The sequence below is a fragment of the Bufo gargarizans genome, chromosome 2 (assembly GCF_014858855.1).
Source record: "Bufo gargarizans isolate SCDJY-AF-19 chromosome 2, ASM1485885v1, whole genome shotgun sequence".
Taxonomy (NCBI): Eukaryota; Metazoa; Chordata; class Amphibia; order Anura; family Bufonidae; genus Bufo; species Bufo gargarizans.
The window spans coordinates 476,563,666-476,575,774 of NC_058081.1; the positions used below are offsets into that span (position 1 = coordinate 476,563,666).

A 12,109-nucleotide genomic window follows, 5' to 3' on the forward strand; every position below is an offset into this window, starting at 1 on the left:
ACAGAGCAGCGCCCAGCGGGGAGGAGAGAATACACGGATGCAACACTGTATCAGCCAGAAAATGACACTTTCGGCATTATACCAAAAATGCAATTTTCGGCTGATATGTTTCGGCGGCCGATATATCGGAGCATGCCTAGTTTATTTTGTTTTACTGTGTTGTAATTTACATGGCTGACGAAAGTGGCAAGGGGGGGGGGGGGGGTCAGGAGGAGGCAGGGGAAATGGGAAAGCAGGAGGGGGGCTCAGTGGGCCTCTGGGTGTTACTTGCCCCCTGGGCCAAAAGTTGCCAGTCAGCCCCTGGACACTAGAAAAAAACTGAAGCTCTCTCTCCAGGCTGGAGGGGGTATAGCTGCCAGGGGAGGCGCTAACAGCTTTTACTAGTGTCAACGCCTCCTAGAGGACATAGCTATACCCACGGTTCCTGTGTCCCCCAATGAATATGGGTGAGAAAATACGTTTGTGTGCATGAGCCCTAACTCTTGACAAATCATACATGTTAACTGAAATCCATTCCAGGTGAGGTTATGTGTTCCTTCAACATTTTCATGTCTTGAATAGGAACTTACAATGTAGAAAATAAAAAAACAAGAATAATCATGGAATGAAAAACCGATACTGTAATATGAATCCACAATATATACCTGTATATAAAAAAAATATTTGGCCAAACTTTTGGCTGGTACTATATATCTTTTTATCATGTGTTATCATTATCCCCAACCACACTAGTAATACTGATTGGTACATATGTACACACATTAATAATCTGTAAAGAAACTACAACGGGATTATCCACACTCAAAATCCACTCATATTTAAATTTTTTATTAAGTTGAACTATGCAAAATAACATATACATAAAACAAGTCAACATTGCAGCATGAATACTGGTAAAGACATGTGAAGATAAAACAGTTTATAGAAGTAGATGGGTTTCTGATTCAGGGATGCGAGATCCCGCTTTCACAGAAAATAGGTCATATAGGACATAGATAAATATTTGTACTGTACATGGATCTTAATAGTCATCATCAAAGTCGTCATCGGTCATAAAAAGATTAGACTGAATAACTGGTTTATGTATAGAAACCGATGAGCTGGTTTTAGTTATCATGTCCGATTGCAGATCAGACTGAAGCAGCCCTGCAGAGGAAATCTTCTGTGCAGACAATGTACTTGTTGTAGGAGAATCCTCACTGGGCAGGACATATTGGCTGCTAGCTACAGACCAGTTTGGCCCAATCTTCTTTCTGAGCTCAGAATGATTATAAATGGTATCTGTTTGGGGCTCCCTCTTCAGGTAGCTGGAAGTACTGCTGGTGGACTGTTCAAAACGTCTCACCGATTTGTTCATAAGAAGATATGTGTCAGAGCTGGTCTGCAGGGGCGATGTAGGAGATATAGGGTTGTCCTGCCATTCTAAGCATCCTGGGTCTTTTGTTACTTTGCAGGCTTCTGATGGGTTCTCACCCTAAATATAAAAATAAAGAGGAATAAAAATTTACCATTAAAGGGGTTATCCAACCCTGAACAACTCTCCCACAATGCCCGGACACGTCATACTGACAATACTTAGGGGGAGATGCAAAAACGGCTGTGGAGCAATCTGGAAGTAAACAGGTGTCGGGGACCAAGTTAGGCTACTTTCACACTAGCGTTCGTCGGTCCGCTCGTGAGCTCCGTTTGAAGGGGCTCACGAGCGGACCCGAACGCTTCCGTCCAGCCCTGATGCAGTCTGAATGGGTGCGGATCCACTCAGACTGCATCAGTCTGGCGGCGTTCAGCCTCCGCTCCGCTCGCCTCCGCACGGACAGCTGAACGCTGCTTGCAGCGTTCGGGTGTCCGCCTGGCCGTGCGGATCCGTCCAGACTTACAATGTAAGTCAATGGGGACGGATCCGTTTGAAGATGCCACAATGTGGCTCAATCTTCAGGCGGATCCGTCCCCCATTGACTTTACATTGAAAGTCTGGACGGATCCGTACGAGGCTATTTTCACACTTAGCTTTTATATGCTAAAATAATGCAGACGGATCCGTTCTGAACGGAGCCTCCGTCTGCATTATTATGATCGGATCCGTTCAGAACGGATCCGATCGAACGCTAGTGTGAAAGTAGCCTAAGTATGGTTAGTGTGTCTCTGTAAAAATTCAAGGCACACAGAGATACAATATGGGCCTATAGCAGACTATGGCAGCCTCATTATGGGTCCATACAAGGATCTGTAACGTGGCCATGAGGTCTATAATGGTCTGCTGCCTAACAGGTGGACATTTAGGAGTGGTCCGAGTTTCCATACTCCGCAGTTTGGTCTTATATTCATGTATGACATATCAGAGATAGTTTTGACTGGATTTCCAATTGTATTTACACAGAAAACATTTTTACTAATATTCTTATAACACCGACCTCATAGATTTTCTTCTTCTTTGAAATAGTCTCTTTGATATTATCCTTGTAGAAATCACCTGCATCATATGGTAAATGCATACGTTTCCTAAAATCCAACATTGTACAAAAAATTTAATTTAGAATTCACTATATCTGCTGAAAACTTTGAGGAAGCATTTATTATTATACAACCGAAGCAGCCAATACCATTAGTTATGCAGAAGAGGTCGTATCACTGCATAAACGGTTACCGGTTAGTTTGGAAAAGCTGGGGGACAGTAATGGCTAGAATGGTGACCATATTGGCTGTCAATGAGCTGTTCTTTCACAAGGTTTTCTCTATGGGGCCGTTGAAAATAGCCAAGCGCTGGCTCGGCTTTTTCTGTGGGGCGCATAGAAGTGAATGGGAGCAGTGGCCAGTCATGCACGGTATGCTCCCATTCACATCTATGTGGAGAGCACTTGGCGGTTGCAGGGCCAGAGTCCTCCAGCCACCACTTTGAGGGTCTTCATTCTCGATATATAGTGATTTTTCAGGAACAAGAAGCAGAGATTAGCACAGATGCAGGGAGCATTGGAACTGAAATGATTAGAGTTAGGATTAGAGTCCTATTCAAATGAATGGAATGGAGCTTAGCTGCAATACCAAGCACAGACACTATACCATGTACGGCGCTGTGCTTGGTTAGCTGTGAAGACACTGCAGTGCTCACTGGATCTCCTTTTTAACAGCTGATCCACGGGGGTGCCGGGAGATCTGATATTGATGACCTATCCTGACAATAGGTCATCAATATCAATTTCCTGGATAACCCCTTTAAACTCAGATTTTCTACAAAATGCAATCCCAATAGGCAATGATGTCATGTCTTCTTTTATACAATTTCCTGACATGACTAATCATATAAGGGATCTACTGTAAACATACTGTATATAGGCAAAAACAATGAGATAACATACACTCTATACCTTGTGCCAGCCTCACCTCAGCAGGTTCATGATTTATTACACTAACAGTTATGACTTTCCTATAGTTACAAGTACAACCTGACAGTTCTTGATTTACAATCCTGGTGAGAGTAGTAGTGATCACGATCCTCCTCCTCCTCCTCTTCATCAACGTTTTCTTCCAAATATTTATTCCAGTGACTCATGAGGGCTGGTTCCTGTGTGCGACATTGAACAACACAACATCAAAATCTTCTTGTGTTATATACAGAGGGCCCATCACCACTTCTCACAGTCCGTTTTAGTAAATACTTGTATTCCCAATGAAATAATCCTGGAGCATTTTTCTAAGAACTCTGCAAGCTCCTCTATTATTCCCCTTGGCGATGAGGTGTGCCCCTACTCACTGCACTGACAGCGTTAGAGTCTGTAGACCTTCAGTCCTATCTGGTAACAGCCAGCTGTCAATGTATTCTGATTTGATAAATTGGGGCTGCTGCAGCCAGATGCTGCTGTGTAGTGAACGGTTTCGATCCACTCCACACAATGCAGCAGAAAACTACAGTGGCTGTAGTCTATCTCTATGCAAAACTGATCGTCGCAGTATAAAACACTCGGCAAACCCCTTTAACAATTATGATCCCTGTAAAAGGGCTTTCCAGGATTTTCAGGTTGATGGCCTATCCAGGAGCGCAGCGGTGCCGGGAGTCAAACACCCACAGATCTCATATTGATGACCTATCCTGAGGATAGGTTATCAATATGCAAATCCATAAGCTGGTATAATTTACAACCACTAAGTTACCTGTGGCATTAGAAGGATTTGTTTCGTTTCATCATCAGCCTCATTGTCAGAAATGACATTCTGGCAGCTTTTCCTACAAAACATTTTTTGAAAGTCATATGGTCGTCCTCCCCATAATATTTTTATAGCGCACTGCTTTCTAGTAAAGTGAATTAATGATACGGACAGGGGCGATTATTTCACATTTCTAAGTTACATAAAAGTTCCTGGTGGGAAAACCCCTGTCATTTTTTACACATTATCACGGACATCTGCTGTTCTTTTTGGGGTGCGATCTTGCCAGTTGTGTTCTTCTCTATTTCACATTTCCAAAAATATTTAACAAAAAAATGATGATATGAATTATTATTGGCACTATTTTGGAATAAATATGGTTACTTATATTTTTTGGGGCGAGGGGGTGACGCAAGTTCATCAAATAAACAATGAATCCGCTATTTTGTCCTGTTACAGTATTGACCACGCAGGATAAATATTTTTATATTTTAATAGTTCAGACATTTTCTGACAATGCGATACCAATTATGTTATTTTTTTATAGCTTTTTTATATGTAAAATTGGGTAAGGGGGTGATTAGAATTTTTTTGTTTTTAAACTTATTTTACTTTAGTTTTTAGTCTCCTTAGGGAACTTGAATATGCGATTGATCCCTTATACCATAGACTTCAATAATATAGAAACCTACCTGGCTGTGAGAGATACCTGAAAGATCAGTGTGAAGACAGTGTCACAGCTCATGTTCAAGTAGCAATGCCATTGATTATTATTGAGACTGACTAGAGGAAATGCACATGTATGCACTCATGAAGAGGTAGTCTGACAGCTGTCATATAAAACTGATAATATCGCCAGGTAGGGTATATGCAAAGCAGAACCATTCCTTTGTGGCTGATGACCACATTAGAGAAAAATATGTTATTTTCTTTATTCAAATGATGCAAGAAGTGCCCTGGGGACGGTTCCCACCTTGGAAATTGCTATCCTGATAAACTGCCCTCCTTGACGGACATCTTTACTAATCTAGCACTCTACTTGGCCGAGGACTGCATGGGAAAGAACTGATACTGATCTATCCCCTGTTGCCCGCGTCCCCTCCTGGCCCCATCTAGACACACATGAAATGCCCGCTCAGACAATCACTAGCTGCAGTGGTGACTGGCTGAGTGGGTATTTCTTGTGATGAGATGGGGCCAAGAAACTGAGAACAGCAGAGTCTGAACAGGAGTGGTGGGGAATCAATGAGGCCAGTATTATTTTCTTTATTTTTTAACCCATTGCCAGCTGCCACCCCTTTAGTGGCCATATAATACCTGACATACTCCCTTTAAGGCTCAAACTGAAATTCTTATTATATATGACTGACATCTGAGGATGTGCTAATAAGGACACTGTGCACTTACCCGGTAGAACCAGTAGCCGCCTGCTCCACCTGCCCTTGTAGAAGGTTCAGCTTCTGGACGTGGTGTCTGCAGTCTGCTCCTGAACCTTGACCATAAACCTACCAGATTACAAGATTTAGAGAGAATGAGTTAGAAACATATATACTTCATAGTAATTTTACTGCATGGTATACACTGTATGACGGACTTAAAGAGAATCTGTCACCAGTGACCTCCCTATCAAACTGTTTGCATAGACTAGGGCTGCAGCTATCAGTTATTTCTGAAATCAAGTGCTCTACCCATTAATCCAATGATTAATTGAGTACTCTAAGGCCCCTTTCACACGAGCGAGTATTCTGCGCGGGTGCAATGCGTGATGTGAACGCATTGCACCCGCACTGAATCCTGACCCATTCATTTCTATGGGGCTGTGCACGAGCGGTGATTTTCACGCATCACTTGTGCGTTGCGTGAAAATCGCAGCATGCTCTATATTGTGCATTTTCCACGTAACGCAGGCCCCATAGAAGTGAATGGGGCTGCGTGAAAATCGCAAGCATCCACAAGCAAGTGCGGATGCGGTGCGATTTTCACGCAAGGTTGCTAGGAGACGATTGGGAAGGAGACCCGATCATTATTATTCTCCCTTATAACATGGTTATAAGGGAAAATAGCAGCATTCTGAAAAAGGACCTGTGGTGACGTCACTCCGGTCATCACATGTTCCATCACCATGGTAAAAGATAATGCGATGACCGGAGTGACATCACCACAGGTACTTTTCCTGCACACAGCAAAGAAGACAGAAGAGAAGCCGGGCTGCGCGAACAAGTGGATTAAGGGGAGTTAAATTTTTTTTTTTTTAAATTTAACCCCTCCAGCACTATTATACTATGCATTCTGTATTCAGAATGCAATTATTTTCCCTTATAACCATGTTATAAGGGGAAACAATACAATCTACAGAACACCGATCCCAAGCCCGAACTTCTGTGAAGTTCGGGTTTGGGTACCAAACATGCCGATTTTTCTCACGTGCGTGCAAAACGCATTACAATGTTTTGCACTCGCGCGGAAAAATCGCACATGTTCCCGCAACGCCCATGTGAAAGAGGCCTAATAAGAAAAGACTAATTAAAATAATGTTTACCCATTGCCATCAGCTCCCCCTAGCCATAAGTCCCCAGCGCCTGTGAAATAAAACACTTACCTCTCCTGTAGAGGCGCTGCAGACACTCTAGCTTGCTTTTAATATGTCTTGACAATATGTGTATGTCAGGATACAATGCAGCGCAGCACGGTATGGGACAGCGGGAGACAACGGAGTGTGAATAACAGCAAGCTCTTCAGTCACGCTCCGTGGTCACATGGCCCAAACGGATCCTCGATGCAAAAAAAATAAAATATATTGCATCGAGGATTTTTCTGCGTGAAGTTACTCAATTCATTCAAGTAATCGTTGCAGCGCTAACATAGACGCTTAGCTGTGGTTCATCTGATTACACCACAGTTTTTCTTGGTGCAGTGAGGGAGTCACCATTGCTCTTGCTGCAGCCCTATGTAAGCTCCGTTCTCTGCCCGCGTCTGCGCTGTGAAGCACCATATCATGTACAGATCACAGCTGAGATAATGGCTCCTCCATGTCTGTGTGCCTGAGAACAGAGCTCACCTATACACACAAGCTGCAGTGTTGGAATCAGGGATGGGACACTGACTGCTGTGGGGAAGATGTGTGTACAGGCCGAGTGCCTTCTATACACCGTGGGGGTGTAAAGTACAACTGGCTTAGTTACCCATAGCAGCCAATCAGATTCCACCTTTCATTTTCAAAGGAGCTGTGAAAAATGAAAGGTGGAATCTGATTGGTTGCTATGGGCAACTAATCCAGTTTTCGTTTCCACCAGTTTTGATAAATCTCCCCTAGTATATGCTAATAACTGACAGGCAGACTCTGGAGCGGGCACCATCTTTAAAGACCCGACATGGGCAATACATGTATGGCGGATGTCGAAAGGCATAGATTAGGCGCACAGACTGGCGAAGGATGTGTCTAATTCATGATGAGGCGTGCATCTCACTATACATTAAGTGCATCCTCCAGTGGCGCATTTATGATTTGAGTTTGTTTTTGTGTAAGTTTGGCTTTGTGTGCCTGCACCAAATTTATGAAATGGTGCATCGATTTAATCAATGTAATCGAGGCAAAAAAAATCCTCAATGCAGTTTCCCTGCATCGAGGATTCGTTTAAGGGTCCATTCACACGTCCGCAAAATGAGTCCACATCAGTTCCGCAATTTTGCGGAACGGGTGCAGGCCCATTCATTTTCAATGGGGCCGGAATGTGCCGTCTGCATCCGCATTTGCAGATCTGCGCTTCCGCCTCCGTGCTTTTGTTTCCGCAAAAAAATAGAACATATTCTATTCTTGTTCGCAATTGCAGACAAGATTAGGCATTTTCTAATATAGTGCTGGCAATGTGCAGTCCGCAAATTGCGGAATACACATTGCCAGTGTGCGTATTTACGGACGTGTGAATGGACCCTAAATCACATGACCACAGAGCGTGAGTAAAATTAAGCTTCTCACTAACCGCTCTGTGGCCTCCCGTCCGCACTGCAGGACCTTGCGTTCATACATCGTCAGTGCGCTGGCTGACGCTATGTGTGACGTCAGGTCCCCAGTGCATGCTTGGATGAAAACGCGTCTCCTGCGGACTCCATGTGTCGGCGCACTCTGCACTGAAAGGTAAGTATAAAGTTAGCAGAGGCAGCAGCGGCAGGGCGGGGTGGAATCGTGGCACCTGTGATTTGGCATGTATAATGCTATTGGCGGTGGGAAGAGGGGTTAATGGAGGCACCTGTGATTTGGCATGTATAAAGTTATTGGGGGGGAGGGGTTAATGAGGACACCTGTGATTTAGCACATGGAGGGAGGCTGATCTGGGGGAGTGGGGGACATGGTGGATGGCATGGAGGTACTGGGGAAGGGTGACATCATGGCAATCTGGATGGAGGGGCTGATGGCAGTTCCATCATGGGGTCACTGGGGGACATGGCATGGAGGGGCTGCTGCTGATCTGATGGCACTGGGGGACATGGTGGATGGCATAGGAGGCACTAGGGAAGGGGGACATCATGGCAATCTGGATGGCATGGAGGGGCTGATGACAGTGCCATCATGGGGGCACTGGGGGGCATGGGATGGAGGGGCTGCTGATCTGATGACACTGGGGGAGTGCAGGACATGGTGGATGGCATAGGAGGCACTGGGAAAGGGGGACATTTTTATAAAGCAATACGTTATTTTAAGAAGGTTTTTCTTATTAGATTACTCAATTATTCGTAAAAAATAAATCAACAGAATACTCAATTACTCAAATAATCGTTTACTGCAGCCCTATTTTGCACCCTTACCCCTTTTCCCGACCTGCTCTGTACATGTATAGAGCTGGACAGGACTTTAAGGCTGGTCACGCTCCGGACTGGCAGTGCAGCTCCGGTCCTGAACTCCCAAGCACTGCCGGGGTCGCATATGATTGTATTGATTTATAATGCTATATAACCCTTAGAGGTCTGCAGTGTACTGGAAAACACCGACATAATGCTGTCAGTGTTATCCAATACATTCCAGAGCTTTAAGGGTTACACAGCATCATAAATCAATATAATGCTATGCATCCTCAGCAGAGCTTGGGAGTTCAGGATGGGTGCTGTGAGTCCGGAGCGTGACACTTGCTCATGTGAAACCAGCTTAAACCACTCATGAGCTCCATAGCCGCTGTATGCCTGCTGTTTTAAACAGCAGACACCCGGGACTAAAGTATGTTACCAAAGATTACATCAATCAAATAATCATAGGCATCGCCACGTGCTATTGAAATATTAAAATATTTATCTCATACAGTAAATGGCAAAACAGAATATAAATAGTCAATTTGCCATTTTTTGGTCACTTTACCTCCCACAAAAAGTTGAATAAAAAGTGATCAAAAAGTCACCCCAAAATGGTATAAATGAAAAGTACCAATTGCCCTGCAAAAAAATAAGACCTCACATAGCTCCATACACATAACTACAAAAAGGTTATAGGGGTCAGAATATGGCAACAAAAAAATAAAGTTTATTTTTCAAGGTTTTTATTTTTTTCAGTATTAAAAACATAAGAAAAACTATACATATGTGCTATCGCTGTAATCGAACTGACCCCTGGAGAATGAAAGTAATAGGTCAGTTTTACCGCATAGGGAATGCCGAAAAAACAAAACCCATAAGGCCCCTTTCACACGGGCGAGTTTTCCGTGCGGGTGCGATGCGTGCGGTGAACGCATTGCACCCGCACTGAATCCTGACCCATTCATTTCTATGGGACTGTGCACACGAGCGGTGATTTTCACGCATCACTTGTGCGTTGCGTGAAAATCGCAGCATGCTCCTCTTTGTGCGTTTTTCACGTAACGCAGGCCCTATAGAAATGAATGGGTTTGCGTGAAAATCGCATGCATCCGCAAGCAAGTGCGGATGCGGTGCGATTTTCACGCATGGGTTCTAGGTGACAGTCTATTCACTGTATTATTTTCCCTTATAACATGGTTATAAGGGAAAATAATAGCATTCTGAATACAGAATGCTTAGTATAATAGTGCTGGAAGGGTTAAAAATAATAAAAAAGTTAACTCACCTTCTCCTCTTGTTCGCGTAGAGGCCGGTCTGTTCTTTAGCTGTGGACTGAAGGACCTTTGATGACGTCAGATCACATGCTCCATCACCACGGTGATGGACCGTGTGATTGGAGCATGTGATCTGACGTCACCTCAGGTCATTCAGCCCACAGCTAAAGAACAGACCGGCCTCTACGCGAACAAGAGAAGGTGAGTTAACTTTTTTATTATTTTTAACCCCTCCAGCACTATTATACTAAGCATTCTGTATTCAGAATGCTATTATTTTCCCTTATAACCATGTTATAAGGGAAAATAATACAATCTTCAGAACATCAATCCCAAGCCCGAACTTCTGTGAAGAAGTTCGGGTCTGGGTACCAAACATGCGCGATTTTTCTCACGCGAGTGCAAAACGCATGACAATGTTTTGCACTCGCGCGGAAAAATCGTGCATTTTCCCGCAACGCACCCGCCTCTTATCCGGGCAAAAAACATGACGCCCGTGTGAAAGAGGCCTAAAACCTTTGTGGAATGCATATTTTTTTCCAATTTCTCCCCATTTTTCCAGCTTCCATACATCATATGCAATATTAAATGGTGGAATAAGAAAGTACAACTTGTCCCTCGGATAACAAGCCTTAATACAGCTATGTGAACTGAAAAATAAAAACGTTATGGTCCCAGAAAGGCAGGGAGTGAATGAAAAATAATAAAGCAAAAACGGAAAAAAACACCGGGGCTGAAAGGGTTAATAATATATTTGGAGTGAGTACAATGTGGCTAACACCTTTAGGTATAAAAGTACACCAGGGAGTTGCGACTTTAGCAAAAGTCGCACATAAGAAATGAGCCATAATCCAGGTCTAATCTCTCGTTTAGCTCTTAAAACCACAGACCACTGTGAAAAGTGTCGAGCAACACAAAATGCCACAAAATTAACCAAATGTCGCAGTTGTGATGATTTGCGACAATTTTTTTTAGAAGTATGTCCCCCCTGAGTTCCTAATTGCCCCCTGATTAATCCACACAGATGACATTTCCCAGAATCCAGACAGAAGAATATACAAGATATCTGGCACAATACAGCCTATGACCGATTGTAAAAATGACCATCGATGTGGCCTTGTTGCCCATAGCAACCACAGCTCAGCTTTCATTTCCAAAGCTAACGCTGGATTTTGATTGGTTGCTAGGGGCAACAAGGCAACTCTTTCTGGCGCCATGAGTGTACTACATTTATCACATAGGACTCGCCTTCAGCTGGGACTGCTGCTCTCCGCACAGTTTGCATGCCCATTTCTTGCTCTTTTTAACCTGCAGGGCAGAGAACAGGGCTCAGTTTACTAGGAAATACAGAGGGTGAAAGAAATAAAACCTTAAAAAAATGAAGCCTACCTGGTGCACCTGGAAAACCTGACAGGAGCAGCATCTGAGCACCCGGAACTCCTGCACCATCGTGTACACGGCGAGCGCGGGAAGTGCTCAGCGCTCTGCACTTCCTAGTAGCGCCTGCTGTGCACACAGCGCCATCTAGTGGACACTCAGCGTCCTCCCTGGGATCATAGACATGGAGGACAATTTGTCTCCACAGACGTTAAAAACAAGGCCACCTTACTTTTATAACAAAATGTTTTTAAAAATGTTGCAACAGCGTTAATCCCTATTGACTGTCTTTGCTGAACTGCAAACCCTGAATTTAGGTGAAGTCAAGAAACAGATAGGCAAATCCCATAGAGACACACAAAATGGCAGCACTATAGCCGAAAACTGCTAAGCAGCGTTGAGCGGACTTTGTGTACAGGGTTCGGGTCATCTAAGAATTCTGTTATGGATTCCGCTACCACGGACCATAACTTATGATAACCCAAGCCTTGTACGCCGAACTTGAAACACAAAGTTCGCTCAACACTACTGCTAAG

General features: G+C 43.9%; 1 protein-coding gene across 2 annotated transcripts; it reads right to left on the reverse strand.

Moving 5' to 3' along the window:
* Nucleotides 1-812: 812 nt before the first annotated feature.
* On the reverse strand, nucleotides 813-11,686 carry LOC122926481 (MRN complex interacting protein). Of its 2 annotated transcripts, XM_044277866.1 has the most exons (7): nucleotides 11,586-11,686; nucleotides 11,445-11,504; nucleotides 5,548-5,645; nucleotides 4,147-4,219; nucleotides 3,441-3,559; nucleotides 2,412-2,499; nucleotides 813-1,474 (listed from the first exon to the last, which is right to left on the reverse strand). In XM_044277866.1, exons 1-7 carry the CDS (start codon nucleotides 11,643-11,645, stop codon nucleotides 1,022-1,024), a joined length of 951 nt encoding a protein of 316 aa, XP_044133801.1. In that variant the 5' UTR covers nucleotides 11,646-11,686; the 3' UTR covers nucleotides 813-1,021. The 2 variants fall into 2 exon arrangements, with proteins under 2 accessions (XP_044133801.1, XP_044133802.1); XM_044277867.1 differs by lacking the exons at nucleotides 4,147-4,219; nucleotides 11,586-11,686 and having other exon boundaries at nucleotides 11,445-11,482.
* Nucleotides 11,687-12,109: the final 423 nt, after the last annotated feature.

What these genes read in the sequence shown, in the direction of transcription:
- LOC122926481 (XM_044277866.1), bottom strand. Translation starts at nt 11,645, where the DNA reads ATGGTGCAGGAGTTCCGGGTGCTCAGATGCTGCTCCTGTCAGGTTTTC. An exon ending in GCGGCTACTGGTTCTACCGG is followed by an intron (nt 4,220 to 5,547) that starts GTAAGTGCACAG and finishes AATGTTTTGTAG; the next exon opens with GAAAAGCTGCCAGAATGTCA. An exon ending in AGAAGAAGAAAATCTATGAG is followed by an intron (nt 1,475 to 2,411) that starts GTCGGTGTTATA and finishes TTTTATATTTAG; the next exon opens with GGTGAGAACCCATCAGAAGC.